This window comes from Kwoniella shivajii, chromosome 1 (assembly GCF_035658355.1).
Source record: "Kwoniella shivajii chromosome 1, complete sequence".
Lineage (NCBI taxonomy): Eukaryota > Fungi > Basidiomycota > Tremellomycetes > Tremellales > Cryptococcaceae > Kwoniella > Kwoniella shivajii.
Window position 1 is genome coordinate 3,119,043 of NC_085908.1, and position 24,439 is coordinate 3,143,481.

The 24,439-nt window shown below is 43.6% G+C and overlaps 9 protein-coding genes across 9 annotated transcripts; 6 read left to right on the top strand and 3 right to left on the bottom strand.

Moving 5' to 3' along the window:
- Positions 1 to 122: 122 nt before the first annotated feature.
- On the bottom strand, positions 123 to 2,962 carry IL334_001152 (uncharacterized protein; the record flags this gene model as incomplete). The annotated part of the gene is made up of 10 exons (XM_062932912.1): positions 123 to 504; positions 556 to 650; positions 849 to 933; positions 994 to 1,372; positions 1,428 to 1,551; positions 1,598 to 1,832; positions 1,882 to 2,561; positions 2,641 to 2,711; positions 2,760 to 2,890; positions 2,943 to 2,962. 10 exons carry the CDS (start codon positions 2,960 to 2,962, stop codon positions 123 to 125), a joined length of 2,202 nt encoding a protein of 733 aa, XP_062788963.1.
- A 618-nt stretch (positions 2,963 to 3,580) lies between these two features.
- On the top strand, positions 3,581 to 5,783 carry IL334_001153 (uncharacterized protein; the record flags this gene model as incomplete). Its single annotated transcript, XM_062932913.1, has 10 exons — positions 3,581 to 3,739; positions 3,798 to 3,870; positions 3,933 to 4,220; positions 4,269 to 4,449; positions 4,507 to 4,767; positions 4,822 to 4,932; positions 4,996 to 5,290; positions 5,351 to 5,431; positions 5,493 to 5,634; positions 5,698 to 5,783. The coding sequence occupies 10 exons, from the start codon at positions 3,581 to 3,583 to the stop codon at positions 5,781 to 5,783; spliced, it is 1,677 nt and encodes a 558-aa protein (XP_062788964.1).
- A 967-nt stretch (positions 5,784 to 6,750) lies between these two features.
- On the top strand, positions 6,751 to 8,439 carry IL334_001154 (beta-tubulin; the record flags this gene model as incomplete). The annotated part of the gene is made up of 7 exons (XM_062932914.1): positions 6,751 to 6,824; positions 6,874 to 7,080; positions 7,136 to 7,388; positions 7,449 to 7,850; positions 7,904 to 8,040; positions 8,093 to 8,255; positions 8,320 to 8,439. The coding sequence occupies 7 exons, from the start codon at positions 6,751 to 6,753 to the stop codon at positions 8,437 to 8,439; spliced, it is 1,356 nt and encodes a 451-aa protein (XP_062788965.1).
- A 1,171-nt stretch (positions 8,440 to 9,610) lies between these two features.
- IL334_001155 (uncharacterized protein) lies at positions 9,611 to 11,456 on the top strand (the record flags this gene model as incomplete). The annotated part of the gene is made up of 2 exons (XM_062932915.1): positions 9,611 to 10,411; positions 10,557 to 11,456. 2 exons carry the CDS (start codon positions 9,611 to 9,613, stop codon positions 11,454 to 11,456), a joined length of 1,701 nt encoding a protein of 566 aa, XP_062788966.1.
- A 308-nt stretch (positions 11,457 to 11,764) lies between these two features.
- IL334_001156 (uncharacterized protein) lies at positions 11,765 to 15,310 on the bottom strand (the record flags this gene model as incomplete). The annotated part of the gene is made up of 9 exons (XM_062932916.1): positions 11,765 to 11,947; positions 12,065 to 12,358; positions 12,524 to 12,940; positions 13,021 to 13,140; positions 13,210 to 13,600; positions 13,659 to 13,804; positions 13,864 to 14,686; positions 14,749 to 14,955; positions 15,018 to 15,310. 9 exons carry the CDS (start codon positions 15,308 to 15,310, stop codon positions 11,765 to 11,767), a joined length of 2,874 nt encoding a protein of 957 aa, XP_062788967.1.
- Positions 15,311 to 16,059: 749 nt separating this feature from the next.
- IL334_001157 (uncharacterized protein) lies at positions 16,060 to 18,386 on the top strand (the record flags this gene model as incomplete). Its single annotated transcript, XM_062932917.1, has 8 exons — positions 16,060 to 16,168; positions 16,249 to 16,596; positions 16,696 to 16,864; positions 16,960 to 17,061; positions 17,127 to 17,322; positions 17,384 to 17,515; positions 17,567 to 17,651; positions 17,743 to 18,386. 8 exons carry the CDS (start codon positions 16,060 to 16,062, stop codon positions 18,384 to 18,386), a joined length of 1,785 nt encoding a protein of 594 aa, XP_062788968.1.
- A 270-nt stretch (positions 18,387 to 18,656) lies between these two features.
- IL334_001158 (uncharacterized protein) lies at positions 18,657 to 20,362 on the bottom strand (the record flags this gene model as incomplete). The annotated part of the gene is made up of 3 exons (XM_062932918.1): positions 18,657 to 19,898; positions 19,990 to 20,153; positions 20,245 to 20,362. 3 exons carry the CDS (start codon positions 20,360 to 20,362, stop codon positions 18,657 to 18,659), a joined length of 1,524 nt encoding a protein of 507 aa, XP_062788969.1.
- A 300-nt stretch (positions 20,363 to 20,662) lies between these two features.
- Positions 20,663 to 22,288, top strand: IL334_001159 (uncharacterized protein; the record flags this gene model as incomplete). Its single annotated transcript, XM_062932919.1, has 4 exons — positions 20,663 to 20,855; positions 20,996 to 21,222; positions 21,417 to 22,148; positions 22,232 to 22,288. 4 exons carry the CDS (start codon positions 20,663 to 20,665, stop codon positions 22,286 to 22,288), a joined length of 1,209 nt encoding a protein of 402 aa, XP_062788970.1.
- Positions 22,289 to 22,974: 686 nt separating this feature from the next.
- On the top strand, positions 22,975 to 24,256 carry IL334_001160 (uncharacterized protein; the record flags this gene model as incomplete). Its single annotated transcript, XM_062932920.1, has 7 exons — positions 22,975 to 23,169; positions 23,270 to 23,314; positions 23,399 to 23,485; positions 23,597 to 23,734; positions 23,821 to 23,838; positions 23,935 to 24,073; positions 24,168 to 24,256. 7 exons carry the CDS (start codon positions 22,975 to 22,977, stop codon positions 24,254 to 24,256), a joined length of 711 nt encoding a protein of 236 aa, XP_062788971.1.
- Between the last annotated feature and the right edge of the window lie 183 nt (positions 24,257 to 24,439).

A 24,439-nucleotide genomic window follows, 5' to 3' on the forward strand; every position in this document is an offset into this window, starting at 1 on the left:
GAGAAACGCTCTGTCTATGCTGAAGTTTGTATCCTGGCCTCAACACCAGGTGACAAAGCATGCATTAGACACTGTTCATTCTATCGATTTCTATATTAGGGTTTCTATCATACTTCGAGCCTTCAAGCCTTACTTTGGATTAAATCAAAATTCCCTTTATCCCATTTACCACCGGAGGAGATCTTGACGGATCCAGCCCATTCAGGTCCTTTACCAACTGGAATATCCACTGTCACCTCCCCTTCTAATTGATATTCTCTAACTTCAAGCTTGACTTTGGCGTACTCGTAATCGGGAACAGTGATGTCTTCTGGACCAAGAAGGATTACAGAGTTTGGTCTAACGAAAACAGGGATAATATCGAGAGGAACATCTTTTGTAACATATTTGGGTCCCTCAACGATTTCTCCGGTCCAGAAACAAGTCCATTTGCCTTTGGGAATGTAATACGTAGTTGTAGCATCATGGAAGACTGGAGCGACGAGAAGTGAATCTCCAAGCATACTAACGAAATCGTCAGATCGGCCAGCCTTGGCCCAAAGTAAATGTACTCACTATTGTCGATCAAGATATGCGGTTGCTGGATCTTCTGGGAATTCCAATATCATACTTCGCATGACCGGAACACCTGTCTCGTGAGCTTTGATAGACTATCAATGTCAGCAAGGAGCAACAACTCTTCTACTCACTTGAGCATAAAGATAAGGCATAAGTCGGAGCTTGGCCTTGATCATTTTAGACGTAATGGCTACTGCTTCGTCTCCGTAGTTCCATGGTACACGATAAGATGAAGATCCATGTAATCGAGACTATACGTAAGCGACGAATCATACCATACAGCGACGTACGTGTGAGGAGAATAAGCCAAATGCAATCCATCGACTGAAGATTTTCTCATCCGGGTGTCCCTCGAAACCTCCGATATCATGAGACCTGTCAACCGCATTAGCTCGTCAGGTCAGATCACGGGCTTGAGGTTCCGGGTTGACATACCAGAATGAAAATCCAGATGATGAAAGACTCAGTCCACCACGCATGGTTTCGGCCATCGCTTCATAAGAACTCTCACAATCTCCACCCCAATGAACAGGATAACGTTGACCACCAGCAGTTGCAGATCTAGCAAAAAGGGCAGCTTCATGATCTCCAAATTTGTCCTTGATAACGTCGAATACACATTTGTTGTATATCTGAGCGTAGTAATTGTGCATCTTCCATGGATCTGATCCATCATGGTAGACTACATCCAAATGAGGGATACGCTCTCCGAAATCTGTCTTAATGGTATCGACACCGGTATCGAGGAGAGTTCTGATTAACCCAGCATACCACTTGTAGGCTTCGGGATTGGTGAAGTCAATCAGACCCATACCTATAGTAAAGCATCAGAATTTGTATACTCATGCAGAAGATCGTGTAATGCTTACCGGCTTGCCAGTGATCCCATTGCCAAACATCACCATTTGTTCGCTTGATTAAGTATCCTTTTTCTGCCCCAATCCGGAAAGTTTCTGATCTTTGACTGATATACGGGTTAACCCATGCGCAGACCTGAACATTTAGCTTATCTTCTTATCACTTAAAGACTTACTTTAACGTTATAGTCCCGCTTGATATCTGCTAGATATTGCTTGGGATCAGGGAAAGCCTCTGGATCCCAAGAAAAGGAACACCAATCATATCGCTTCATCCAGAAGCAATCAAGGTGGAATACTCGGACTGGGCAGTTACGTTCTTTCATTCCTTTCAACATGCTTGAAACTGTCTCTTGATCGTACGATGTGGTAAATGATGTGGAAAGGTAGAGACCGAAACTCCAGGCCGGTGGGAGACTATGAAATTTGTAAGCTAACGATCTCACTCGGAATCAATGATATTTACGCTGGTAAACCTGTCAACTTTACATAGTTCCTCAAAGCCGCTTTCATGGAACCACCACCAATAACGAAGTATTCGAGCTTTTCCCCTCGTACGCTGAAACCAAGTTTGGAAGATTTTTCCCTTCCAACCTCGAATTCAACTTCTTCAGGATGGTTGACCAAAACACCATATCCTTTAGATGAGAGATAGAAAGGGATATTCTTGTAAGCTTGTTCTGATGAAGTTCCACCGTCCGAGTTCCAAATACTGATATTTTGACCATTCTTGACAAAAGGTCCGAATCTTTCACCCAGGCCGTAGATGGTCTCACCAACGCCAAGAGCCATCTCATTCAACATGTAGCGAACCCAACCTCCAGAGGCCGTTTGGGCCGTGGTCACGTAGTCGCTTCTTGGGAGAGCGTCGTGGACGTTCCCCAGGAGTGATTGAGCAGAAGCTTGGCTTAAGGTGAGATGATGGGGCATATCGACAGCAGCTTGACCTTTAGGTTGTGTTGATGTCAGAACCTTGTCTCCGTCACGGAAGGTCAAACCGTACGACCACGGTGCAGTATTTAGATCGACCGATAGATTTCCAGAGGTGAATTTGATTTTATCGTCCTTTTTGGATATACTGGTTTTGGGAGTCGCCGGAGCTCCATCCGGAAACAGCTCAAAATCAGGTCCACGGTGTCGAACACCCTTTGGTTCACGTAAGCTCATGATCCCTTGCTTGTGAGATTGGTAGTATCTAGCAAAGAACACCCAAAGCGAGACCTACAGTGTGATGTTCAATCCGGACCTTCAGAATGTCATCGGCAGGTGAACTGATGGAGACAGTAAGCAGTGAGGCTTAGCATGTCCGTCAGCGCATGATCAACGAGGCTATACAATACTTACCGTTAAGGGTGTCTCCCCGAGAAGCGATATGCTTAGGAGATACAAGAACCTCCAGCTCTTTGTCCGTTTCTTTCAGTGTCTCTATCACTTCCACACCGCCAAGGAAAGTTTGACCAACAGGTCGATTCCAGCTGTACCAAACGCGTCAGATCACAGGACGTAAACGATCGCACGAACACTCACAGTCCATCTATGAATCTCATACTTGCAGCCTATTTTACGTTGGTTTTCACGATAGTGTTCGCTGCTAGAAAGTAATTGCAATTGGGAGTTGCATTTCACCTTCTGAATTCTTAGAACCAGATACGCCGAACATATCCGGTTTCGAAAGTGTGATGACGATAAAAATAATAGCCGAACATATCTTGAAGAACAAGCCGATGGACGGACGGTCTATACATGATCCGTGAATTGGCGCAAAGACAAAGACGAACAAAACAGTTGTGATCGACCTTTTACGGATATCAACGTTACCCCACGGCGATCCCCGGAGGGAATGTTCAGCCGGCCCGGAAGCGGAGCCGGGGATCACGCGGTGCCCATTATTGATGTTTTGGCGCCTTCACCCAGTCCCAACGAGAAAAGCCGAGAATACGATACCTCAAACATCGCAGGTAATGCGACTTGATTCGATTGGCATGCATACCACCCTTCTTTCACTTTCACGGTATTACCCTTGATGTATTAGCCGAGAGCCGTGAAGGGCCCGTGCTTAATTTCCCGGGCAAGAATATATACGAGAAGAAAGCGGGGCAAACTAAGCTTTTCCCCTCCCTTCGTTCAACTCCAAAGTATATTCACAACAAGATCGATCCATCACGATGGCATCCAACGAGTACAGTGGTGCCCCCAACGTTGTAGTCGCCAACAATGACGAACTATTGACAAAAATCGACCATCAAGTTCTCAAAGATGCCGCGAAGGCAGATGAGGCTGAACACAAGATTTCCTTGGCCGATGCATTCCGCACGCATAAGAAAGTGAGCTCATGTTGTGTGGCAGCGAAAAGCCCACGTACTGATCTTTTAAAATCAACAGGCAATCCTGTGGAGTATGGCATTGAGTGGTGCTTTGATCATGGAAGGTTATGACGTTGTCGTCATTGGTTCTTGTATGTGTTGTTCGCAGGCAAATTAGCATACCAGTCCCAGCCGCTGAATACCTTTTTTATAGTTTACGGTCATCCTGCTTTCCTGAAACGATTCGGTGTTCCTGTACCTCTCAGTGTTTCTGAGAACGGTTATGTTATTCCTGCAGATTGGCAATCAGCCCTCAGTAACGGATCCTCTGCTGGTGGTATCATCGGTTTACTCATTAACGGTTGGGCGTCCGATCGATTTGGTCCTAAGAGGGTCATGATGGTCGCCATCGTTGCCCTCACATGCTTCATTTTCGTCATGGTTTTCGCAAATTCTTTGGGTATGTTGGTCGCTGCTGAGGTGTTGTGTGGTATCCCATGGGGTAAGTCAAATGAGATGATGATCAATGGCCTCGCTGACTCCAATTTAGGTATTTTCCAAACTCTTACAACTGCCTATGCTTCCGAGGTTTGCCCAATTCAACTTCGAGGTTATCTTACTGCCTATGTCAACCTTTGTTGGGGAGTGGGTATTTTGCTCTCTTCCGGTGTCGTCAAAGCTACCGTGCCAATCGCAAGTGACTGGTCTTGGCGTATTCCATTCGTTGTTCAGTCAGTTCACCTCTCTATCCGTCTGCCTATCTGTGGTGACTAATCGTGCATGTGTAGATGGGTCTGGGTCATCCCACTTTTCCTCATCGTTTGTTTCTCACCTCACTCTCCATGGTGGCTTGTCCGACAGGGCAGATTAGAAGAAGCAGAAGACACTTTGATTAAATTGACCAACCCTGAATACTTTTCCCGAGAAGATGCAAAGAATACTGTCGCCATGATGATCCACACCAATGAGCTCGAAAAGCAAGTATCAGCTGGTACTTCATACATTGACTGTTTCCGAGGAATCGATCGTCGAAGGACCGAGGTCACCATGTGAGTCTTGCTATTCGTCATCAACAATACTTTACTGACCTGATTATCTACTAGGATGGTGTTCGCAATGCAATTGCTATCTGGTCAAAACCTTATCGGTCAAGGTGTTCAATTCTTGCAAACAGCTGGTATCTCTACTAACCTCGCATTCAGTTTGAATATGGTGTAAGTCAGCTTCGTGGTGATTGTAGTCAGCCGATCGATTTCCACTGACCTTTGTCTCGATAGCTTGAACTCGATGTTTATCATTGGAACATTCTTCTCTTGGGGTCTTTTGAGAATTATGGGTCGGAGAACTATCTACTTCTTCGGAATGGCGACAATGGCTACAATGCTTGTCGTTATCGGTGGTTTGGGCTTCGCACACAGTAACGGTGCTGTGTACACCATTGGAGGTCTTCTTATTGGTCTCAATTTCATATATAACGCTTCCCTTGGTCCAGTCTGTTACACCTTGATCGGTGAACTTTCTTCCACTCGATTAAGACAAAAATCAGTTGCCTTATCCCGTATAGCTTACCAGGTGTGTTTGGTCACCCTCACGTTGATTCGATATTCATTGCTCATCATTGTGTCCACACAGATCATGAACATCATTTGTGGTATCATCGTACCTCGAATGCTCAGTCCTACTGCTTGGAATTGGGGCGCCAAAAGTGGTCTTGTGAGTTATTAATTCGCATTCGCACTCGTTCATTGGCTGATACAGTATTCCCCTTCTCTAGTTCTGGGCTGGAAGTGCTGGTCTTTGTACGGCATACATCTTCTTGCGTCTTCCTGAAACCAAGCATCGAGCATATGGTGAACTCGATGTATTGTTTGAACAAGGAGTCCCCGCTTGGAGGTTCAAAGGTACCAAAGTCGATCGTAAGTTGGGTTCTGTATCGATACTTGATCCTTACATTTTGAAGCTGACGATTCATTTGTTAGAATTCTCTACTCACGAACAACCCGCTTTCTCTTCCGAACACGAGAAGAAAGAAGTCAATCAAGACATTGCTCATCTCGAGCATTAGTCCAATTCTGAGCCTTGTTACAGCAGCAGATATTAGATAGGGAATGGATGCAGATTTAATGGGTTTATAGGGTTAAGCAGTACATTTGTATAGGTACAATTGTGTAGATCAGCCTCACAGGTAGATACATAGATCACGAGCTATGCAAGGCGGTGACGATGGGAACTCATGGTAATCGTTAGTCAGCTTGGACAGATTAGAGCAGATCTTCGAGGAAGATGTACAAGCCCTTTTTGGGGATACTCCTGAACGAAGGTAGCGTGATTTAAGCAATACTTCATTCTAAGTAGAGCTCACGTCTTCATAGAGACGAGGGGGACTATAGGATAAATACCTCGAGAACGTCGTTCCCGTTACCATGTCAGAGTGCCACATTCAGCTGATAGTCAATGATTCCGTAAAATTCCGCTCGACGCGTTAACTGCAATTCTGAGAAAACACGCGAAGGACCGCACGGACCACCCACAAACATCCCAGCTGGTACTGCTACTGCTTTTCAACTTTAATTCATCCAACATCATCTTGTATACACTCTCTTCTTCATCCTTCACCTTCAAAACCTATCCATACTCAACCCCAACACTCTTTTATACCTCTTTTAACGACCCATCCTTCCCTCCTCAACTGTAAACTTTAGACAAGAGTGAGTGAAAACCCGGATTTCACGTGAAAAGAATGTGTGTATATTGTGCTAATTATGGTTGTTCCTGATAACCTTCACCTTTCCTCGCGCTGATCATCCTTCCAAACAATCTCGTCTCCCAAATCTTGACCCTTTGCTCTCACCACTGCCAACTCACAAAATCCGCAAACTCCGATTCAATACCATACTCTCACCTTCTCCCGCCCTACTCACTCTCTTATACCCTCCCTCTTCTTTCGTCACTTTCTTCTACTATCCACAATACATCATCCAACCCATACCTCGCTTCTTTTCGTCTCACTCTATTTCTACCCTGTCTGCAACATGGCTCGTTCAGTGCGTGAGATCGTCCACCTTCAAACTGGTCAATGTGGTAACCAAATCGGTGCCAAGTTCTGGTGAGATCAATCTCTTTATCACATACCATTCAAGCTGACAATTCCACAGGGAGGTTGTCTCCGAGGAGCACGGTATCCAAGCCGATGGTTCTTACAAAGGTACCACTGATATCCAACTTGAACGAATCAACGTCTACTACAATGAGGCTGCTGCCGGCAAATACGTTCCCCGAGCCGTCCTCATTGATTTGGAGCCTGGAACTATGGACTCTATCAGAGGTGGTCCTTTAGGTAGCTTGTTCAGACCAGACAACTTGTAAGTGATCCATCTATATTTCCCTCTAAAAAGCAAAAGCTCACATCCATCATAGCGTCTTTGGTCAAAGCGGTGCTGGTAACAATTGGGCTAAGGGTCATTACACCGAGGGTGCCGAGCTCGTAGACTCTGTTCTCGATGTGGTTCGACGAGAGGCCGAAGGCTGTGACTGTCTTCAAGGTTTCCAAATCACCCACTCCCTTGGTGGTGGTACCGGTGCTGGTATGGGTACTCTCTTGATCTCCAAGATCCGAGAGGAGTTCCCCGACCGAATGATGTGTACCTTCTCCGTCGTTCCTTCTCCTAAGGCGAGTACATTCTGTCTAATCGACGATCGTTCCAATGCTGACTGAACGTGTGCACTCCAGGTCTCTGATACCGTTGTTGAACCTTACAACGCTACTCTTTCCGTCCACCAACTTGTTGAGAACTCAGACGAAACCTTCTGTATCGACAATGAAGCCCTTTACGATATCTGCATGCGAACCCTCAAGCTCTCCACCCCTACTTACGGTGACTTGAACCACCTTGTTTCCGTTGTCATGTCCGGTATCACCACTTGTCTTCGATTCCCCGGTCAACTTAACTCTGATTTACGAAAACTTGCCGTTAACATGGTTCCTTTCCCTCGTCTCCATTTCTTCATGGTTGGTTTCGCTCCTCTTACCGCTCGAGGTTCCGCCAGTTACCGAGCTGTCACCGTTCCCGAGCTCACTCAACAAATGTTCGACGCCAAGAACATGATGGCTGCTTCTGACCCTCGACACGGTGTAAGTCAAATGCTTTGTAAGCTGAGACAGAATAAAAGCTGACAGCGCCTTAGCGATACCTCACCGTTGCCTGTTACTACCGAGGTAAAGTCTCCATGAAGGAGGTTGAGGACCAAATCCAACTCGTCCAGACCAAGAACTCCGCTTACTTCGTCGAGTGGATTCCTGGAAACATCTCTGCTGCTCAATGGTAAGTCATTTCAGTCTTTCGTCCTGGGACACCAGCTGAAAATCCCTTTTAGTGATATCCCTCCTCGAGGTCTCAAGATGTCTTCCACCTTCATCTGTAACTCCACTTCCATTCAATCGCTCTTCAAGCGAATTGGAGAGCAATTCTCAGCGATGTACCGACGAAAGGCTTTCGTTCATTGGTACACTGGAGAAGGTATGGACGAGCTCGAATTCGTGAGTGGGAACAGTACACACAGAAATCATCAATTGAGCCGAGCTAATGTTGCTTTACTTACAGTCCGAAGCCGAATCCAACTTGCAAGATCTCGTCTCCGAGTACATGCAATACCAGGAAGCTGGTACAGATGACGAGATCTACGGTGATGAAGAAATCCCTCTCGAGGAAGAAGAGGCATAAACGCTGTCCTCCGCTTTGTGACTATTCCCCTCTCCCACTACCTCACCTGAAGCATGTGTATACTGCTCTTTCGCGATTACTGCAACAAACTTTTGGTATTCTTCTCTTAGAGGTTTTGTTTTCGGTTCGCTTCTTTCTTTTAACCTTCCCTTATATTCTTTCAACCCACCTTTTTGATTTTAGTAATCTTTCGCCATACCCGAAGCTGGAGTTCTTCGATGTCTCGTTATGAGACGGTGTGCTGCGTTTTAACCCTCTTCTCCTCACCTTCACGAAAAATTAATGATTATGGGTCCACGGAATTATGCATCGTGTAAGACCGGTAAACAGTTCCAGCAGAGTTATACTGATGAAATACTAATCTTTGGTGGGGAGAAGACCCCATATCCGACGATAACGCAGTAAGCGGTCATGTTCTTTGAGCCCAATGCGTTTTCAAGGATGCAACACACCTTCATCCCGCTGTCATCTCCCCTGATGATCTCTACGCATGGGAAATAGGCATTGACTCCTTTGTCTATCTCAAGAAGAATAAAGGATCATTTTGCGAGTTGTAATGATGTGACGCGAAAGTTGATCCAGATCTTTTGGACCGGGAGAAGTGAAAGGATTGATCATATCCGACATATAATCTGTATATGTTATAGCTAACAGCAGTGAAAGGAAGAGAGTGTAAGAGTAATTAGTCTCCGAACAGTCGAATGTACAACCTTAGATAAAGGTGAGAGATAGTAGGGAGAAAGGGGTGATCGATCATCTTTCGGTCAATCTACTCATATATATTTGAGATTGAAAGAATGTCAAGATAGATAGGGAAATTAGATTTCAACCCCACGTCTGTATTCATTAGGCCTATTGAATTGGTAAGTACAAGGACAAGGTCATTCAGGACAAGGGTATTAGTGATAATAAAGGAGTACAGAGGTGAGTTTAGCCTTTCATGATGTGAGAATTGATACCATCGGTATCACGACATGTCATTTGGGAAGGACAACGACTTGCTCCGTCCACATCCATACACTTCATCAGACTGGGTGGATTCGGCAGTGAGATAGTGTCCATTTCAGATACGTCTACTGATTACAATTGTTCCGAAGCCAATTTATCTATCTTCAGGATCTAGGAAATAGACCTCAGTTCAAGATTACATTCGAATTTCAGTCTGACCGATATGACCAATAACGATTCTTCTCATTCACGATCTAATTCACAATCCCAATCTCAGTTACATCTTAATGACTCCCCAAGTTCTGACCCCAGTCCTCACTTGTTAGTTTCACCCATTTCACCACCCCTAATTGCTTTGGCAGCTTCTCCCGTTGTCCACCCACAATTAAGAATACAACCCCATGGCCAACCGCAAACCCCACCTTCGGAAAGTCGAACAACTTCCACTTCCAATTCACATGCCACCCCCAAGAAAGCGAAAAAGCCCAAAACCAAGAAGACTTCTATCGTCAATCAAGGAAGTAGATTCCCAGCATATACTCCCAACGGTGAAAGACAATGTACAAATTGCTCCGAGATTGATACACCTCAATGGAGAGGTACTCTATGTAATGCATGTGCATTGTGGAAAAGGTCAAGAGGTACAGATAGACCTCTACCCCTTTTATTCCCTGTAAGGAGGAAAAGCCCATCACCTGAGCCAGAGGATGAGAAGAATGAGGAGCTGGACGGGGATGAAGGTGCAGATGAAATTAAGGAAGAAGATGGAGAGAGGGTCCAAGAAGCAGGAAGAGGAGAAAAAATCGGTGAAAAAGATCTGAGAAATAATAGTTCTCTGATCATTGGAAAAAGAAAATTCTGGATCGATAGACCATCTTCCACCGCTCCAGAAACCGAATCACACGGGTTTCTAGACCGTGGTAGGCTCGGCCTTCAATTGGAAACACTAGAAGGACTTGCGAGAAGGCCAGGAATAGGGATAGGAACCAGAGGTAGTCACATGAGAACTGTATCTCATCAATCTGTGAGTGCAAGGTCAAATGTTAAATCACCTATCGTTCATATAGGTAATGAGATATGACACTGTCATTATCTGATCATGGAGTTTTTACACTTTTACGCTTTCACACCATGACAACTTACATCTACTGATATCATCTCTGATGTAGCATATACGACCTAATTCAATATCCATTCCATCACTTTCAATTCCAGCAAATGCGCCACCCACAGGTCGAATAAATGGAATTCATTCGACTCCTGTATCTCCAACGAATCCTATAATTCCCACAGGTGGTCCTGACACATCTCAACTCGATGTCGATGTTGATGCTCGAAATGACATTATCAACGGCAATGCGCAGGGGAGTGATCATCACGCTACAGCATTACAAAACAGGATAGCAGCTCTGATGTCACAAGTCCATGATCACGATAAACGAAAAAGGAGGAATTCAATGCCCAATACCGGTACCTATCATTACTGTGAAGGATCAAGTGAAGACGGACATGTAGATCCAGCATCAGGATCGGGATCAGAGGCGAAAGGAAGAGGAAAAGGTAAAGGCAAATCACCTTATTTACCTTATTCCTTAGATAAACGAAAATCACGATCAAAGCCAAAATCGAAATCAAACCTGGGCAAATCGGCTTATCAAGTGTCTCCTATTTCACCTCAAGTTCCCAATCAGAGTCAAAACGCAAACCGAAATCAGATCCCATTCCAGTCAGCCTCACTTTCCAGGTCAATGCCGTATGACAACGACGTCGAAGAAGAGATAAGACCTGATGATGACGCCAATCATGTCGGTGAAATGGATATGAAATTGGACAAAGGCGAATTTATGAAGGGCGCGGAATGGTTGTTCGATATTCTCCAATCAACTTCAAAACTCTTACGACATTCTCATTTTGAAGGAGAGGGTACCACTCAAAAAGATGATGCCCATGACCCTCAAAGGACGTTGGATCAAGGTGGTCTGGATATACTTGGCAAAGTAGCTGAAGAAGCCAGGAGGGAGATTCTGGATGGAGCAAGTCAAAAGGTCAAGCACGAAAATTTTATGTGAACACGATGGGTAGGGTATCAAGGAAGGGGAAGAGTGTCAAGAAGTTTTGCTTATGGTGTAGTTGATCCAGTACTGCATGTGAATAGTCTTACACGATAGCTAAACTCGGAAATACAACAATTGATTTAGTCAAATGTGAGCATCTCGCTGAAGCCTCGAGGAGTTATTACCTGGTTCTGGAGTGCATGTTCCACTGAATCCGATCGGACGTGATCAAGAACAGACAATTTGAATTTTCATGTAAATCTCTATACAAAATAACACTAGTACCTTTCTTTTCCCTCACTGTTCTCGCAAAACTAATTCGTTCATTGTATACCCATTTTTAAGCAACCTCCAATGACGTCAACGCTTTCCCAATCTACTTTCTTCTTCTTCTCGTCGCCTTCATTCGCACTTCCAGTACCAGTACCGGAGTCAGAAGAGTCTTCTGTGCTTTCCGCAGCTTGACGTTGTCGTCCTTGAATATATGTCAAGGTATTTCGGAAATGCTACAATTTCAATTTCAGGGGGAAATCAGTTTTGTTTGCTCGTCTTCAATTGAAGCGATTTTCAATCTCGGGTTATCTGATATGCGAGGAGAACGTTGATCTGAAGTCTGAACTCACCTTGACAATCATCTCGCCTTCACCTACACCTTCAACTGACCCACCTGCTCCAGCAGAAGAAGGATGGACATCTCCTCCATTAGTCACACTATCGATATTTGAGGTGATCAGTTCAACTAATGAATTGACGTATTTGGGCGTTACAGCTTCTACGCCTTGTTCGAAATAGTATATATATCTATCCAGGGCATCAACGTATAGTTGAACTGAAGTGAGTTCATCGATACATGATGATGCTATCCTTAAAGATTTCTGCAAACATTCGAGTACTCGTTTACCGTCTCTGTATGGAGTCTATGATGAGAACCGATGGTCAGCTTTTGATAGATTCCACAGCACTTCTTCTTTCTCTTGCCTATGACGCGATCATCTTGGCCAGAAAAGCGCTCGTATGAGACAAGCCCTCTATTCTCATCTACCACCTCCCGCGCTAGCAATCACTTTGATAGGTACACTCACCTTATCATCTTTTTCTCTGCCTGGCACATCACTCTGCCACCACATATGACTCGCATAAAGAACCGCAGTAGCTTGATGAGATTTCTTTAACAATTTACTACCATGTAAAGCAGCCTTCGTAATTAAAGTATCATAGTTATCGGTACCGAAACTTCTCGACGATTGTAAAGATGATATTATTCCAGTTATAGCTTGTAATTGAGCTCTTGATTCCGATATTGATTCTTCGTAAATCACAAACGCTTGAACGAAGAATTCATATGTCAATTCTTCAAGTCGACAATCATCAGCTATCTGTGCTGCTAACAAGAACAACCTTAGGCAAGTTTCAGGTGCTTCCACTTTATGATACAATATCGAAATCAATTGATGAATGAATTTGAATAATGATGAAAGTCGAGTTTCCCAATTGTCCTCCTAGTAATTATCAGTCAGTCCCTCTCAGCAAAATGGAAACCGACCGATCACTCGGTATACGACTAAAGACAGATACTTACAACATGTTCACGCTGCTTGAACCTCCTAGCAAGCTGAATACCGCTCGCAATCAGAGGAGGGAACGTAAATCGAATCCTTTCCCCACCTTCCGAGAAATGTTTTCTAGCAGTTTGTAACAGCTGATTGGTCACAGGGTTAGTCATGTTGGTAGTCAGAGTGTTTACCGAAGGAAAGGTCTAATTGCTCACTTCAAATTGCGTTGCCAAATCTTCCGATTTGAATAAGTGAACCATTCTAGCTACCCAGCCTTGTTCTTCGGCTAACTCCCTCAAATCGACTTGTTGTCCTCTTCTGGGGGCACCTCCACCAATTGTTGAATCTTTTTGATCTTTCACTAACACTGCACACAGTCCAAGCACTCCACTGACGTCCTCAGAAGTATCGATTAAAGTGTTGTTCTTCAAAACAGATGAGACTACAGCTTGTCCGATGGCTAACCTAGTCGAATAAGGTTGAGCGGACAGCAGAGGAATGTAGGATGGAATAGCGAGGAGCGTAAGTATCGAAAGGTAAGATGTGATGGGGGCCAAAAGAAGAGCGAGCAAATTGGCTGTTGTTTGGGGAGAGTGGAGATCAGGGCTGGAAAGAATGTAGATCAATACTATATCCGCACTATTCTTGAAGAGGTAAAACTTACTTTTGAGAATACTCGACTACTTTACCATGAGCAAAAGACAAAATCTGGTCTACATATTCCAGTCTATCAGGGTAACAGCTCAAGGAGAGGTTGATCAGAGAGACGCAGAGAGCAGTCACATCCATGATTGGCAAGTCGGGTCGGGCCTAGAGGACAAGTGTCAGCCTGCCGTCTCATAACGCCTGATTGCGTAGCCTGATCTCACTTTGATAAGCTCTACGACTTGCTGCCAGAAAACTTCGAATAACTTGACATCCTCAGGAATACCTCTGAATTTCTTTACGCCATCTTCTTTAGGCTTTTCCTCGGTCACAGCTTCATCCTTCTTTTCCTCTTCTCCTTCTTTCTTAGGTGAAGAAGCAGAAGCAATGCCGTTTTCTTTTACGGGACTACTGGATGATGCTTCAGCTGGAGGAGAAGCTGAAGTGCCCGCCCATTCGTCCGCTTCAGCAGGTTTTGGGGTTTGAGAATTCTGAATATCATTCTTTTCACCTTGTTCTACTTTTTTGCCTTTTCCTTTTGATCCTTTAATCTTTTCAGCTAGTCTTTTAGCCGCCTCCTCTTCACCTTTTTTCTTCTCTTCAGGATCTTCATTTTCAGCTTCTCTAGCTGCATAAGCTGCTAATCTATCAATCAAAGCTATGACTATTGATTTTATATTGACACGAGGATGTAACTGTGCACATGCACTTAAGAAAGATGTCAAGGTGTGTAGATGGAAATCATCGGTGAAAACTTGGATGACAACCTCCATTAGATATTCTTGAGCTATAACATCGCGACAATTGACGACTTGTTCCAGTACCGATGGTAAGATGATCGTTTGATACATCCCCAAATCAACTCCTTCCAGTTGTGATAAACGAACTAAGTTCGTTCCTACCAATATTCGTAGATCACGTCTTTCCGTTTCTCTCTTCTCACCTTCACGTGAATGTCCTTGATGTTGAAGTCTAACCCAAAGTTTGTTCATCTCGATAAAGTTGGTCAGTACGAATCCGATTGAATCTTGAAGGTTTCCACTTGGTCTGTCAGTCCACCAAAGAGTCCTGATCAGCAGTGATACCGGAAGCTAGTACCCATTACTCACCCATCACTGGTTCCAACAGGTAAGAAATCCCTTGTTTGTCCAGATAAGTAATGTCGCAGGAATAAACCTCTGGTGGGGTGTTGAACTCCTCTAGACATCTCCAACATATCTTTCATGATTTCCTTCACGGGAGCATCGGGAACGGACATGTAAACGGATCCGACGGTGATCATGAGATATAATCGGGGTACGATGTTTCCTGCATATCTGGAAGATAGGGGTGTTATCAGTGAAGAAGAGAGAATCACGCTGTGAAGAAAGCAACCCACTGTACTAATTCATACAAGTCTGCGAGGTGATGCTTCCCCTCTTGATGAGCTTCATACAAGTAATTACTGAGGTATCGCAAACTGTCAAAGACACTCATATAGAGTTCGTAATATTGTTTAGGTGAAAGACTTGATGTTCTCAATTCAGCCAACATTGACGAAGCCGCTTTCAATGCTTCCATGATCTGATCTTGTTCCAAGCATCGTTTCAGCTGCACTGATTGCACTTTGACTACTCCCAATACATCTGATAAGAGCTTGGCCTCCTCTGCCGCAGACAGGATGACCGCCATTTGGATACGATGGTGAAGTGTACAAGTCGCTCTTACGCGGAAACCAATTCCACCTGTAGAATGATGACGGTACTTGAGCAGTTGTGTCCTGACCTACTAACGGCTGTGTGCTTCTAGATTCGAGTGCTGATATTGACGAATACTATTGTGGGGATCTATTTGCTTGTTATGAGATCGTAGTGTAAACAAACTTCTTTCGTCATCATTGTTCCTCATCATCTTCATCGTCATCATCATCATCATCACTGTTGTCGTGGTGATTCTCGGTTGTCTGTATGAAGCGGTGTAGTATCCTTAAAATGGGGGGATCCGTTAACATAGTGCACAAATATGCCAAGCTAAGAGGTCATAAAAATAACAAATCCCGCATCAATTACGACAACGAATTCAGATGAAATTAATGATATAAACCTGGAAACGTATGTCTATTGGTTTCCCCATGAACCGTCCATTGTAAATACTAAATACTGAATCGCCGATCTACTCATCAACTCAGGAAGTCCGGATTTGCCTCGCTGCTCGCAAGATACAACAGAGGGCAGAGGAAAACGGCAGCAACGATAATCGTTGGAAAAGAAAAGCTTTCAACCATTCACATCCCACACTGTTCTCATGTCTGCTGAAGTCTACGCTTGTCGCTTCACTTGTATTCATATTACCTTCGAATCGATCATTTTCACTGCAGGCGAATAAAAATAGCTAGGCGTCTGTAGGCGTCGTATATATGGAGATTTCAGGTCTCACTCACTATGGTATCCCTGGATGTCACAGAAACATCGAAATCCCTCGCAGTGGCTGGAGGATATGTCACTTTCTTTGGAGTTTTCAGTTACTTCGTTAAAGAGAAGCTATTTGTCTGTGCGTGAGGCATCTTACCTCTGAGAACGATGTACAATACTCTCTCGGTCTGGCTGACACCATTTGTTTTCTCAAAACAGCGGAAGCGTTGATCGCGTTGATAGTAGGAATCATAACTGGGCCGGTGGCTCTAAATTGGTTTAATCCGTTTGAATGGTCAGAAGATCAGTCTTATCTAACACATCAAATCACACGAGTCATCATCGCCATTCAAGTTCTGTTTACAGGAATAGATTTACCTGCCAAGTATTTAAAGAAAGAATGGATGTCACTCGCTACTTTGTTAGGACCAATCATGACTACGGCATGGTTTGTCACCAGTCTACTCGTATGGGGTCTCATTCCTGGTTTGACTTTCTTGGAAAGTTTGGTCATCGGAGCTTGTGTTACTCCCACTGATCCAGTGCTGGCAAATGCAATCTGTAAAGGTAAGTCACGATCAACCTGTCAAGGTGGTCTCCCTAAACTGACCGGAGTCCACCATCCTGTCGGTTAGATGCTAATCCGTTCAAACGCCGTGAAAATAGGTCGTTTTGCAGAGAAACACGTTCCGTTACACGTACGAAACATAATCGTAGCAGAAGCAGGTGCGAACGATGGTCTGGGGTTTCCTTTTCTCTTCTTAGCGATTTACTTGATCCTCATCCATGAACCAACTCATCCTCAACATAACATCGGAGGAGCTATAGGAGAATGGTGAGTTCATATCAAGCAAGCTCATGGTCTCGTCCAGAGGTTAAGTTTTCTATACTGATTCATGTCATTATTGAATCATTTCATTATTGAACTAGGTTTTACAACATAATATTCTATCAAGTTACGTTAGCTAGTATTATCGGAGCTGGAATGGGTTTCCTCGCGAGAAAGTTACTCCGTTTTGCCAAACACAGACAGTGAGCTTTCTCTACCCATGAGGCCTCTTTCTGCATGCCGTCCGGCTGATCAGGCCTTTCTTCAGACTCATCGATCACGAGTCTTTCTTATCTTTCGGTATCGCTTTGACATTCTTTACCCTTGGTTGGGTCGGAATGATCGGATCAGACGATATTTTCTGTTGTTTCATCGTCGGAAACTCCTTCACATGGGATGATTGGTTCCGGCTGGAAACTGAAGAACATGGTTTCCAGGATGTCATCGATCAGCTACTAAACAGTGTCAGTATAGAACCATTCTGCTACCGATCGAACGTAAATTCACAATACCCTTTTGTCACAGGCAATTTTCTTATACGTTGGAGCGATCATACCTTGGTCGGACTTCACTAAGTACGGGCTCGCCCCGTGGAGAATGGTGGTCTTGGGTCTACTGGTAATGTTGTTAAGACGATTACCTTGGGTTTGGGCACTAGTAAGTTTTAGTTTTCGATGTCTTTCATTTCGTGGCTGAATCGTTCATCAGTCGAGGTGGATCCCCTCATTGAAAACGACGAGAGAAAGTCTGTTCGCAGGTTGGTTTGGACCTATTGGTGTAGGAGCTGTTTTCTGTGAGTTATGATGACCAAAATCAATCGCGCTTGGACTATTTTGCAACTGTACAAGCAGATAGCTGATACGTATCCATATATGTATATATAGATGTTCAAGTCGCCCTTGATGCTTTACCCGAGGATGGTACTCGGGAACATCTTCGCGAAGTCCTCTTGCCGACAGTCTATTTCCTAGTCTTCACCAGTATAGTAGTGCATGGAGTAACTGTACCTCTGGGTAAAAGTGCTCAAATGGCTAGAAGTAGGACACTACAATTCACCAACAGTCAAAGTCGAACTTCAACCAATACTGGATTCGTGAGCAGTAACGATAGAATATCAAGACTTCCTCCACCTGTTATGATTCCCAGAACCGATTCCCCAGTAAGTATGAGGGATCGAGATTCCACCATGAACGGGAATCAAACCACCATCAAATTCGATGATCAAGTCTCAGCTGGTATGAGTAACAATAACGGTTCCAAATCCGCAAATCACTCAAGATCAAACTCAAGAAGAGTTTCTTTAGACAAGCAGAATAATGACACGAACACAAATTCTCCTTCTACTTCTTCGACTGCTGCTGCCGCTTCAAATAATGAACACAGGAGGAACAATGATCCGAATGCAGATCAAGGAGAAGATTATGGTAGAGAGACTGCCGCAGATAGGATGAAAGGAAGAATTTGGAGAGAAGGTAGCCATTTAGTAAAAGAGAGTGAGGATGGCGAGAAGGTCACAATTCTGCGATAATTATTCGTGATGAGTCTACGAACACTTGATAACCTTCTCGCAAGCAATTGCAACAAGTGATACTCAAATATACCAATGGACGTAGGCTGCTTTTGAGTACGAAAGGACGATACACTGTATTTATATCATGCAAATCTACTCGTAGAGTCTGTCTGGAAAGAATTGACGAGGTACATTTAATATTCACGCTATACTTACATCGTTACGTGACAAAATACAACATTCTTGCACAACCTATAAACTGCCGTCATACTCTCTATAGTCCTTGGATCAAAATCGCCCATCCCTGCCCATTTTTCCTACCTCACTCGAATTGTTCGAACCCGTTTGAGCAGAATTAGCTCTCCTCATCACGGATCCCATCATCACTCCTTCTCTGGGCAGAGGTAAAGGCAAAGGTGCACTGCCTTGTGGTCTCATGGGTGCAGTGTTTGAGTTCGATGAGTTTGAGGGCATAGAAGGTGATCTACCCGTCACTGGTCTATTGGTAGGTAAAGATGGACGATGTGAAGGGTTCAACGTTCCCGGTTGAAGTGGTGGCGTAGGTCTACCTAGTACAGTTTGAGGATTTGCAGGTACAGGTGTAGTTGATAGTGTAGGGCCAAGTAAAGGTGGTTCGTTTGCTCGTTGAGAATTTGAGGATATATTTTGATTTAGGTTCGGTCGATTCGTCTGATTATTCAATTCTCTGGAAGTAGTAGAACCATGAGTCGAAGAATCATTCCTTGACATGGGTAATGAACTTGTTCTTTCACCCAAACCTTGAACCGGTAACGGTGGTATTTTCTCGTAATTTATATTGAAACGAGATTGTTCAATATACTTTCCAGGTTGACTTGAATAACTCCCGACTTGTGAAGCTGAATTTGAATTTGAATTACTTGCTGCACCCATCGATACAGATGAACTTAAACTTCCTGATCTAAATCTATTATCATTATTATTATTGTTATTGTTATTATTGTTATTATTAACATTATTTTCCTGAGTGGTGTAATTTCTTTCTTCTCTTTTCCTATTGGAACGACGTTCTTCATATAAATCTTTTGCTATAGTTTGTAAACCATTTAGGATTCTATCTGAATAAGCGAAATCGGATGGAGTGAAACCCTCGAAATTCCGAACTTGAACACCACAACCTTTCTCCAATAAAATCTTGATCGTGTCCAAATGACCCCATGCACTAGCGTAGTGTAAAGGTGTATTACCTTGTAAATCAGTCAAATCAATATCGGCACCTAAATCACATAAAAGTGAGATGAAAGCAGAATTTCCAGCTTGAGCAGCGACGTGTAATGCTGTTTTACCACCTGAATTTGACCAATCCAATAAAAATGGAAATAGAGTATGATATAATTGAGTCATCCTTAGACATGTGATAGATTGTTCATCATATGTCAAACTTGATATACGAGGTGGGAAAGATGAATTCGATGTCATGTGTGTGAATGGTGATGTCGATAGAGAAGGAATTGAAGCAAGCAAGTGAAGAAGAGTGTTGTTATCGGAATCCTAATTGATGTAAAAGAGATGCAGTCAATATCAATCCCAAGCGCTGATTGTACATCCCCTGGACATGCTATGAGAAGATTAGCTCACTCACCCGGGATAACTCTTGATCGTCATGACCATAATCCAACAATAACCATTCGAAAACTTCCAGGCTACCTTCTATAGCAGCCCAACTTAGACTCGTCAGTCTGTTCTTATCTGGATTTCGAAGATCCGTCTTGTTCTGTAGTCTTGACAAGAGCGGCACGTTATTGTCTTTGTATTTGCGAGAAAACATAGCAAGGTTATCAGCAGCTCATGCGGGCTAATCGTAGCACTGAATAAGTGAGGGAAGCCATGAACATACCTCGAACTGCTTGTCTTACTCTTCCGGAAGGGTTTCTCACAACGTTCAATTTCGGTATAGGTATTTTGACATGTGATGAAGTCGCCAATGGCTGACTCATTCTTTTTAACGTCGCCATACTGCTGGCTTTGACTTGATGGTATGGTCAGAGAATGACAAATACAAGGACTGCAAATACTCGTAGTGAATGAACGTAACCAATGAATCGTTATTTGTTGGTATTCTGCGCCGTACCCGGGTAAAAAAGAAGTCGTGTTTCCCGAGATCAAAATCAACCAAATAATAGTAATGTCGAGGAAAATAAATATATGAACCTGTTACTTCTGTTCATATTCTGCATCAACTTCACCTATATTCTCCATAGTGTTTAACAAGCCAGGCCTTGTACTTTTTACAATTGATATTCGGGCACTGAAGCATGACATCACTTCCACCCAGACCGAAACCTTGGGAAACAGCTTCTTCACCTGCAATCCCTTCCTCCGAAGCGGGACCATCGAAACCTTCAACAACAACAACCACTTCGTCTGCTTTCGATACTGCTTTACAAGCATCGAGCAGTAGTAACGCGCCGAGGATACCTGATAGACCTGCTGATCTAGCTGCGAACAGTGAGTATCTATCCATAAGGCTGTATGCCTGAGCCATCTCTGCACCCTGAACATGCAATCTGGTCTATTGTCCTGCGACACTATTCTCAGTACAATACGGGTCATCGGGGAGCAAGAAGCTTAACTTTTGCAAACGACAGATTACGCAACTCAAACATACCCGAATCAGTCTCGCTATACTGGCTCGTACGGCATGTCGCCTTATAGCGGTATCGGAGGAATGGGCGGAGTAGGTGGATATGGTGGAGGATATGGAGGCTACGGAGGAGGGTATGGGGGGATGAGCAGGTTTGGCGGTGGATATGGAGGAATGGGTGGTTACGGAATGGGTGGTTATGGTGTTGGTGGAATGGGAGGTCCGGGAGAAGTGAGTGATGATCTCTGTCTGTCGGATACACCCCAGAAGCAAATTTGTCCCGCAGGGGGCGGGGGCTCTCATATAAGCTAGTTCTATCGCTCTGCTCAGAGGATTCGATACGATCATATTTCTACGGAGTACAATATAGGCGGATTGCAACTGAATCTGGAGATATTACAGACTAACTCGCTCACTTTTATTAGGGATATCCTACCCTCACCTCCTCTCTACAAGCATCTACCGCACCCGCTTTTGCTGTTCTCGAATCATTGGTAACAGCGTTCACTTCACTGGCACAATTGATCGAGTCTACTTATATGGCAACACATTCGTCTTTCTTCGCAATGGTAGGAGTTGCCGATCAACTCGGATCTCTGAAGACCTATCTGGGTCAAGTTTTAGGCGTGTTCTCGATACTGAGATTAGGTAAAAAAATAATCGCTTGGTTGAAAGGCAAAAAAATCAAGACGTCTTCTGGAGGATGGGCAAATGAATGGTCAACTAAAGGAATATCCAAAGGTGCAAATAATAGCGGTGGTAGTAGCGGCGGAGGTGGTGGAAGACCAAGTTTAAAACCTTTGGTCCTATTCTTATTGTCAGCAGTTGGATTACCTTATTTGATGTCAAGATTAGTCAAACTTTTGATTGCCTCTCAACAGCAACAGCAACAGCAGCAGCTACAGCAAAACAATTTCATGAATGCGGATGGAACAATTGACCCTACAAAATTAGAATTCGCAAGAGCTAAATGGGAATTCAAACCTTCAGAAGAGTGGGAATTGGCTTTAGGAAGAGATGAGATCGTTGCTGTCTTAGAGAAACGATCAGGTCAAAATCAGAATCAAAATCAAAATCGAGCTCAAACGAACGAATCGGATGGTTGGTGGAGAGGTCGAACCAGAGATGGTAGAACAGGTTGGTTCCCTGGTAATTACGTGAGTTTTAACGTGTCTTTACCGATGAGTCTACTCTGCTCAAGCGGTGCTACTCCTAATATATCTTGCTGATGATACTATAGGTCGAAGTCATTCGCAAAAGAGAGGTACCTCCTGCCAGTTCAACAAACACGGGCTGAGATAGAAAGTAGATCGAAAATGTCAAACAGCTTGTACTGTATACTCATCTCAGTGTGCACCAATGTAACATAGATCATTATCCTTTGTGCAGTTCCGAGATGCTCGATCTGCTAATGCTAATGAAGTCTCGCCGACATCTTTGTCCCAAGTATGATGAGGATGTAATTCAAAGGAAATGGCAGTGTGTTCCCCTTATTCAACATTTTCGTATGACCGAAGTACTGTGCTGCAATTCATCAAGACAATCGAGCGTAGCTGATGCTGTACTTGTCGAGCCTGTGTTGGACAGTACGATATATGTCAGCAGTGATTCGTAGAACCATTCGGTTCGCTATGGGACTAGGCACATATCCCTCTGAGCCTACTTGACTATAAATAATCTAACCCATATACTCGCTCATGTATGCAATGTTGCTTTCGGTGTATGATCCAACCGAGTTTACTGGAATCTCGATGTAGTGGAGGGAACCGGTCTGTTCGGCGCCGATTCCATCAGTCATGGTCAGTCACCTTTATCAATCGTCATGTGGATGGGATATTCAGTACTCTTAGTTATGAAATAAGATATAGAACATGCAAGTAATAATGTCAGTTCAACCAAGTAGTCCCTTATCCACTTTGGAAAATAAATCCACTCCAGAAAGATTGATCTGTACAAGAAGAACACACAAAAAATCAAATCAATATGCCTACAGTACTGATTACGGGAACCAATCGAGGCCTTGGACTTGGACTAGCCAAAGCTTATGCTCAACAAGCTGACACGACTGTGATACTAGGTTTAAGGAATGTCGATACAATGCCTGAAATCAAGGCGGGACAAGGTATTAAAGTGATCAAAGTGAAAATCGATTCTGGTGATATAGGATCTCCCAAAAAGGTAGGGCACAAGTTCGACTTCCTTCTTATTTGTTTCTTTGTTTTCTTTGGAAATCCAAAAAGGTAGAGCTTGAGCTGAATGATATATCACATTATTACAGGCTATGGAAGAACTAAAATCACAAGGTATCGATAAACTTGATATTGTGAGTAATGAATTTCTTCATGGCTGTTTTTTCTATCAGTTTTCAAGTTGTAAGTATAGAAATAACCAGAGAGACTTTGAATAGGTGATTGCCAATGCAGCAATAGGAGATTGTTTCGGTGCTCTATCTGAAGTTGATTTAAGTTCTTTTGAAGAGCATTGGAGGATCAATGTGAGTTCTACCTGACGGGGGTTTCTTTCAGCTGTCTTCCATATTTCGTGAAGGCAGCGGTATTTTTTTTTGACTAGATCGAGACTAAATCCTTCCGATGTCAATTGGCAGGTATTAGCCCCATTGGCTCTGTATCAAGCGTGTGTTCCATTGATGCCTGAAGGGTGTAAATTCGTTTGGATGTCTTCTGGAGCTAGTATCATCGATAGAGTACCCGATAAGACTGATGCAGGATATGGAATAACCAAGGTATGTTTCAACACTCTCTCAACTTGTTGGATTTACATCACATATGTCATCTGAGCTGATGAATCACTTCTTATACTTTCCATCAGTGCTGTATGAACTACCTCGTGAGTCTTGCCGCGGAGCCTGCACATACGAAGAGTGAAAATACGATATATGCTATAAGAAAAGAACATACATGACCATCCTTTCTTCACTTTTAGGCTCGATACGCTCATTTCGAACAGCCTAAAATAATCTCATTCTCATTGAGTCCAGGTTGGGTCCAGACCGATATGGGTGATAGAGCGGCTATATTATCAGGAATGGATAAAGCTCCTATAACAGTCGAAGAGAGTGTTGGTGAGTCACAATCATCTTCGTCCGCAAAGTATATTGGAACGCGGACGTGTTGAGCTGACTCATTACCCTTTCTCTTCTTTTCAATCACTTATAGAGGGTATGGTAAAGGTGATTGCGGATGCTACTAAAGATAATTATTCAGGATTACATATGAGATATAACAGTACGCAATCCAAGTGGTAAACAATCAATTAATTATAGTATTAATTTGTAAATAATTCTGTGATGTACTGAATCCGATCGTCTAGAAGTGGAAGATAATTATCCCGTGCGGATTGATTACCTGGTAGGATTAAACAATGTATAAATATGTGTAATGCATTCATACTATGTTATGTATAAACCAAGGAGATAGTATTGTATTCG